The sequence below is a fragment of the Xenopus laevis genome, chromosome 8S, assembly GCF_017654675.1.
Source record: "Xenopus laevis strain J_2021 chromosome 8S, Xenopus_laevis_v10.1, whole genome shotgun sequence".
Lineage (NCBI taxonomy): Eukaryota > Metazoa > Chordata > Amphibia > Anura > Pipidae > Xenopus > Xenopus laevis.
This window is the reverse complement of record NC_054386.1, coordinates 59,347,424-59,355,304: the sequence shown is the minus strand read 5'-3', so window position 1 is coordinate 59,355,304 and position 7,881 is coordinate 59,347,424. Positions and strand designations below refer to the sequence as shown.

Genomic DNA, 7,881 nt, shown 5'->3' with positions numbered 1-7,881 from the left:
ATTAAACATTAAATAAATCCAATAGGATTGCTTTGGCAATATGGATTCATACATCTTAGTTACCATCCGGTACCATTCCCTTTAAAGAGAATGAGGTTTTTGTGAGTATATTACTGTCCTTGCTAGTACTACATATGTACAGCAACTTTTGGCACGCTGACCTTCTGCTTAATACTTGGAAGGAGTGTAATCATCAATAAACTCAGCTTTATTCACCCAGGTAGACATCTGATCCAAGGGAATTTATGGGTTTTTGCCTTTACAGGGGAATGTAATCAAAGTCGCAAAGAGCAAAACAATTCGCAGCAATAAGACTAAAAATCCACATCTCGCAATGTAATATTGTTACTTAAACTGTTATTGCATTGCAAAATGTAATTGCCTACTCTTAAGAAGTGCTTGAAGGTGTCGTAATCTTTTGGAGCAAACGGAACGACTTTTTCAATAAGAAGTTTTATTACATTGACTGCGCATCGGCGCAAACTATAAAATTCGCAAACGGTTTTCCACTGTCGGAAGTTATTAATTATTATATAATATATTATTATATTAAATTCACGCAAAGCAAAATGTGTTCGCGCAAAGGAATAACTTTTTGCATTGAGAATAGTTTTTCCGTTAACGACTTTGATTACATTCCCCCAATATTGAGGGGCCCATTTACTTAGTTCGAGTGAAGGAATAGAGGAAAAAAAGTTTCAATTTCAAATGGTCGAATATGGCTACTTCGACCATCGATTGGGCTACTTCGAAGGTCCCCATAGGCTTCCTAACAATTTCCTGATCAAAGGAATATCCTTCGATCGATGGATTAAAATCCGAAGGATTTAATCGTTCGATCGAACGACTATTCCTTTGATCGTTCGATCTTAGGAATTGCGCAAAATCCTTCGACTTCGATATTCGAAGTCGAAGTATTTTACTTCGACGGCCGAATATCGAGGGTTAATTAACCCTCGATATTTGACCCTAGGTAAATGTGCCCGAGTGTTTATTTTAACCTTGTATTTTTATCATTGGGTATCATCATAGAAAAGTGTCTTGTAGAGTCAAACCTGAAACTTAAAAATATTCCCATTATGCTCATCTTTATATAACAATCTTGTGTTTTATACATTGGATTCTTGCTTTTTACCTATCATGTTGGGCATATTTCCCCATGTCAGCCTGTAATTAGTATCCAGATTAAGTGAAGCCTTGAGTTAAACTGGATATGCAAGTCCAGTAATGATAAAGAATATCATTAGTATTGTATATTCCTTGTATTTGACAACCATTTCTAGTTTGCAGGTGTCTACACTTTTTTTAACTTTATTCAACCAATCTTTTTGCATCTCTTGTCATGCCATTTTGTATTAGGAAATAGGATATAATAATGAATAAAGATATAATATTTTAAGGTTGAGGTCAAGGTTGCGCCAAGTTTGTTCACATACTGTTGTTTTTGAAGAGTAAAGGGTTGGGTTTTAATGTCTAAATGTACACACCAAATTACCATGATCAGTTACTAAAGTAGTTTGCTATAAATATGTTTGTGTCTCTGCCTGTCTTTATATCCACTAGAAAATCATTTTGGTTAAGCAGATACTGTACATCCTGATTTGTATGCAAAGCAGAAGAGATTCTAGGAAGGAAGCCCAGAATTGCTCCTAAAATTTCTATTTATATGGAATGCCTTGAGTCTCCCCTAAAAGGGACATATTGCGTGAAGAGCAAGAAGGCACCAGTGCATAATACTCTTTTAAATATAGAAGGGATGTGCTGAAAAAAGTTGTGTTTTTGGGCAAAAATCACAAGTTATATTCTACTACTTCCTGCTGCCTTCTTTCCCAGGCTTGGCATGGGAGCCTGGAGGCACTCAGCACATTGCACTGTAGCATACAAACCAATCAGCAGCTAGTCTGACCTAAAAGGCAACTGAAGTCTGTCTTTATTTGTGACTGGTTATTCCCATCCTACTGTGCTACTGAAAGGAACCATTTGGATCTGCCCACCCCTTATTTGAAACATGGACAGGAACCTCAGTAGACCTATGGGCATTTAAATAAAGGGGCAATTTGTAAAGATTATCATTTTTAGCCCAAAGTGAAACAAGCACCATATATTACTCATTATTGCCTGCCAGACTGTAGGTGTTTTTAGTTATGCTATAAGTCTCCTTTAAAGCAGTCATGCAAGTGTGCTGACCAGATTCCCAGTCTTATATTGGAAGACAGAATATTACTATACTGCAGAAAGTGGCACTGTTCACAGTGCTGTTATATACATTGGGAACGAAAAGTAAAAAAAAAAATAAAGACGTCTAAGAGAGGTCAAAAGAGTCTGCTTGTGACAGTTTACCAAAGTCGCTACCGGTGCACCCTTACCCTACTGGATAGGCAGGGAGCAGCATAAAGTTTGACATTTGGAATAAAGCTTTATTTACTGTCACAAATATTCCTTAAAGGGTATATTTGTTAAAGGGTCAAAATGGAGTTTGCATCAATTAAACAGAAGTCAGTGGATGTATTCTTAGGGTGCCTTTGTCAAAGGCTGATCTGATCATTCAGCTGACTAGGCACGTGGATTATTCATGATTTTTGGATTTGGCTAAATCCTCTACAAATCATTAATTTAAATACTTCATCTGAACCTTATTTTGCACATAGGCCAAAAATATAATAACCAAGTATGGTCAACATAACTCTCAGACAGGGCGCTCCGGCCAGGATGCAAAGTGAGAAACCTACCTCGGGCAGCATTCTACGTTGAAAAAGGTAAACATGGGGGGGGGATGAAGGAGGACTCTCCACAACCATCAGAGTAGTGTTTCTCAAACCGTGCATAAAATAAATGTCAGCAACTGCTACTAGCATCTCTATAACTTAAACATTCTCTTCAGTAAAAAAAGGCAGGACTGCAAAACAATTAAATATATTCCATAGACCTTTAATAACAAACAGCTTTTACAGTATGTAAATTAAAGTAGTGCATCTCTTGGCTTGTTTTAGATCATTGTTTGGGTTATGCTTTGGATATTACATGAGTGATCTGGCAACTAACTTTATTCGAGAACTTTGCAACCATGGTTTAACTTTTGTAAACTTTTGTAAAGGCCGCCACTTCTACAAGGCATAACGGGTGCTACTTGTTCTGGGAGAAAGCAAGATGGCGGATGCACAAAAAACGAATGAAAAAAACTACCCTTCTACGATTCTCCTCAACAAAGATCCTAATCCCCCCCTTGCAACTTGTAATGGTGTTTTCTCTTCCTTGTTTTCAATATAAATACTTGCTCCATGTTCAACCAAACACTTGGCTTCTTCTACTCTCTCCTCGTCGCAGGCAAGGTGGCTGAAAGACAGACAACTGGTTAAAGTGGTCTGAAGACCATAATGATGTTTTTATGTCTTAATAAGGCTAATTAAAATGTCGTACATTTTTTAAAATATAACCTGTGGAAAGTTTATGAGACCTGTGTGTTTTAACTGAAAGGGTCTGACCATATTACAAATTAAGAGTGAACTACAGCAATGCTGAATACAACAACATAAGCTTCAGATCATGGCTTGAAAGCATGAAGAAATGTACTTTGTAACAATACTATCAGCTGTTTCAGCACAAGAAAATACTAGAAATACAGAAGCCTAGATGTAATAAGATACGACTCACAGCGGTGTGTTCCCTTCCGTATCCTGAATATTAGTTGATGCTTGGTGCTTTAGAAGGATCTGAATGATTCTTAGGTTGCCTTTGGAAGCCGCACGGTGCAGTGGAGTTGACTCCAAATTATCCTTTGCATCAGGAGAGGCTCCATTTTCAAGCAGCATTAAAGCAATCTACAGACATTTGGGGTTCAGAAAAAAACATTAATCATTTACTTTAGGAAAACAAAATCTGAAATATGTTATTTTTATAAATGTTTAACCCTGTGCTTTATCTTTTACAGTTAAAGTCTCAGTAAACCAATACTGGTTACACACTGGTGGCTTGTTCATGGTTGGTTGATGCTACACCCACCTCATGTTTATTTTTGGATGCTGCATAGTGTAATGGAGTACAGCCAATTTGATTTTCTGCATTCACCTGGGCCCCTTTTCCAATGAGCGCTCTCACAATATCATCCCGACCAGCGGAAGCTGCAATGTGTAAAGGAGTCCATCCTGCCTTGGAGACAAAATAAAAAAAAACAAAACATAAGTAGTCTGGAAATTCTAAATACAATTTTAAAACCATGATTGAAATGTTCTCATATTTATGATTCTTTAAAGGTGTATAGCAATCTCCATTAAGATATTGTTTAGGGAGGGGCATGACTTATTTTGGCCATACATGGGTGGCTTTGGCAAGTGCCTTTCATTGTATAGATACCTTTAAATGAACAGTAACACCAAAAAATGAAAATGCTTTAAACAATTGACAATATTATGTACTGTTGCCCTGCACTGATTAACTGCAACAAGAAACCACATTATTTTAGTACAGGTGTGGGGGCAAGTTAGTTGTGAGACCAAAACTATACACTCAACTGCAGATAGCATCTTTACAATATATCATCTTAATTTCTTCCCTAAATTATAGGCGTTGAACTTAAAATTGCCTTAATTCATCTCTATGCTATGGAAGTGGAATAATGCTTTTTCTCTGAAACTTTGCCCAATACTTTACTAAGAAACAAGGACACGTGCAAGTCAGTTAAACAAACAAGCTTATGTTTACTAAATATAACAATGCTCAGAAAATCTATTTTATTTTAATATACTGATGTTCTTTGACAGTTATAAATGGTATAATGTAAGGTGAAAAATTACACTTTAATTTTCAATATTAGAATATAATGGTATATGCAAATACCATTAACTCCAATTCCCTCTTAATATTTGTGACTACTGTTCAACTAAAATATTTGTAGTTTTCTCAACTCTTTCCCACTACTGAATTCACTATAAAGGTTTAATCTGTACTGTTGAATAAGTATAGCCAAATATAGCTACGAAACTCTTTTTGACAAGATATCAATGATTAGCAAGGACTATTATGGTTCCCACAATGCATCACTTGACAATGGAACAAGGTGAAGGGTGGACTGCATTACACTGTTAAGTTTGGTGGGGGACTGGTCTCAGCAGGCACAGACAGATTGTGATGGTTTCCTAACAAACTGCGGAATCAACTGTGTAAAACAAAAAATTATATTTCTGAAAGTTTGGAAGTTCAAATAGTGTTTATGCAACTTTTTTTTTAGGTAAGCACAACGTAATGACCAAAAGGGGAATATATTTTCCTTTTAAAATTCAGCAGGGGCTGCTGTAAGATGCCATAGAAAGTCACTGTTTATTGGACTGTTGGGAGGGCTGTTTGGGTCTCTGTGTCCCTGAAATGCCAGGCCTGTCTTGAATCAAAGACCTTAGTGTGTTTATATTAAAGGCATAAAATAAAAAACTTACATCATCTTTGGCATCAACAGGCACACCTAATTTCAGTAAGTATTCTGCAATCTCTTTGCACCCTGCTGAACATGCCCAGTGCAGAACAGTCCTGTCATCCTAAAGAAGGGGAAAAAAACAAAACAAAGATAGTATTGTATTCACACTGTTGTATAACGTATGCCACATGTTCTTGATAATCAACACACATCCTGCATCATCAACGCCAATTTTCTGACTTGTCAAGATATTCTAAATGATGGCACATTTCTCCATGTTGATCTTTCATACGTCTGTGTGTGGGCTACAGTGCAAAATAATATCATATCAAGTTATAAAGGAACTATCGCAACAATGAAAATTTAATATAAAGTTCTTCATAATGAAGTAAGAACATTTCTAAATACAATCAGGGTTGCCACCTTTTCTGTAAAAAAAAAATACTGGCCTTCCTATATATTTATCTTTTTTCCTTATTATTAACATTGGGATCAAGCATCATTTTTACCGGCCAGGCCGGTAAAATACCAGTCAGGTGGCAACCCTAAATACAATCAAGTAAAAATCCTGCACTGTTTCTGAAATAATCTAGTTTATATTCACTGTACCTCTCTCAGCATCTGTTTCTCTTTATTCTGTCTTCTTGCAGCAGTCGAGTATCAGATACTCATTGACAGTCAGATCCAATATATCTTATATACTGTTTCTTATATCCTTTCTTAGAAGATGTATTGGAGCTCACTCAAATAACTGATTCCAATACAAACAAAATCTAACAAAATATCAGCCTTTTGCACAAATCCTGCATGTAGAGAGACATGATGTCTGTTGATTTCTATAGAGTGAGTTTTAATACATCTTCTAGGCAAAAGGAGCCCCCTATAAGATATATTGGATCATTCATCTGCCACCTAACACCTGAATGAAGACAGAATGAGAAACAGATGCTGAGAGAGGAATAGTGAAGATAAACTTGATTATTTCAGAAATGGTACAGAAATTGATTGTATTTTGAAAGTGTCTTATTTCATCATGCTGAAGCTTAGATTAATTTTTTATTTTTGTGATAGTTTCTCTGTAATTAGCTCTCTATTCAGGGTGCAGGCCCGGACTGGCAATCTGTGGGTTCTGGCAAATGCCAGAGGGGCTGCTATAAGGTGCAATAGAAAGTCAGTATTTAGTGGGCTGGTGAGGACTCTTTGGGCCTCTATGAGGGCTGATTGGGCCTCTGTGTACCTGAAATGCCAGGGCCTATATTAATTATCAGTCAGGACCAGATACAGATTGTTCACCATAAATAAATACTTTTTCTCAATTCTTTCCATCTTTTATTTTTTACCATTTTCCAAAAATTTAAGTTTTATGGTCCTGTTAAATGCGTTTCAGTCTGGCAGCTCAGTGATCCAGGAGCAGATTCTGAACTGTTACAACTGGCTACATCTAGTTGATACAATTAGTTGATCCATTTCTCAGCAGTATCTGTGAAATATTAGCAACTATTGTATCGATTCTATAATTTATCGTTAATGAAATGAAGGGATTCTGCAAAGATAAATCTATCAGCTAAATGTATCAATTTAGAACAGTTAAAGAGTCGGCGACCCCCCCCAGCTGCTTTAGGAGGTGAAAAATTACACTTTACTTTTCAATATTAGAAAAACCGTAACAAGTAAAAAAATAGAAAGTGAATGCAAAAAGTCTTCTTTTCTGGAGAACAGTCTGAAATCAACTGAACTGAAAAAAAGTGTTTGAAGGTGAGCCTGTCCCTCTTCCCTATGGTTTAGTGTTAATAAGGGCTCCCTGTTGTTTCTACATATGTCACTAGGTTTTTGCTTTTCTAGAGACAGTTGAGACATCATTCCTGTTTCCCAAACAGCCCATGTATCTAGCAGGAATTGGAACGTTGCACCTATGGATAAATGTTTTGAGCCTGCACTGTCAGTACACATTCATAGCACACGACTTGATACGTCGCTTGCGCACGGCAGCATATGCGCGTCCCCGTTTTCGCACGGCCGCCTACGCGCGTCCCCGTTTGCGCACGGTCGCCTATGCGCGTCCCCGTTTGCGCACGGCTGCCTACGCGCGTCCCCGTTTGCGCACGGCTGCGCGGGCGGCATTGCCCAGCACTGGCTACACGAGATACTCACCTGATCTGTCTTTGTGGCCAGCGACTTGTCGGCTAGGATAAGACTTTTCAACTCCTCCAGTTGGCCCCCATAAGCCAGGTTACAGACCTCAACATCAGACACCCTTACCTCATCCATGCTGCTGCCTATGGCGCGAGACTGCTGAACCGCTCGACTAAAGGCCCAATCAATGAGGTTCCTTGGCTAGAACGTCAACGCGCGCAAAGGATCTCGGGACATGTAGTTTGGAGCCTCACCAAACGATATCGCTGAGAAGGAAGGTCTGGACAATGCAGGACTACGAATCCCATGTTTACCTTGCGGCGTCTGCTGCCGCTGTTGTTTTG

General features: G+C 38.0%; 1 protein-coding gene across 1 annotated transcript; it reads right to left on the bottom strand.

The window, feature by feature from the left end:
* Window positions 1-2,916: 2,916 nt before the first annotated feature.
* On the bottom strand, window positions 2,917-7,732 carry psmd10.S (proteasome 26S subunit, non-ATPase 10 S homeolog). Its single transcript, XM_018232983.2, has 5 exons — window positions 7,556-7,732; window positions 5,427-5,525; window positions 4,000-4,146; window positions 3,652-3,818; window positions 2,917-3,333 (listed from the first exon to the last, which is right to left on the bottom strand). Exons 1-5 carry the CDS (start codon window positions 7,670-7,672, stop codon window positions 3,180-3,182), a joined length of 684 nt encoding a protein of 227 aa, XP_018088472.1. The 5' UTR covers window positions 7,673-7,732; the 3' UTR covers window positions 2,917-3,179.
* Window positions 7,733-7,881: the final 149 nt, after the last annotated feature.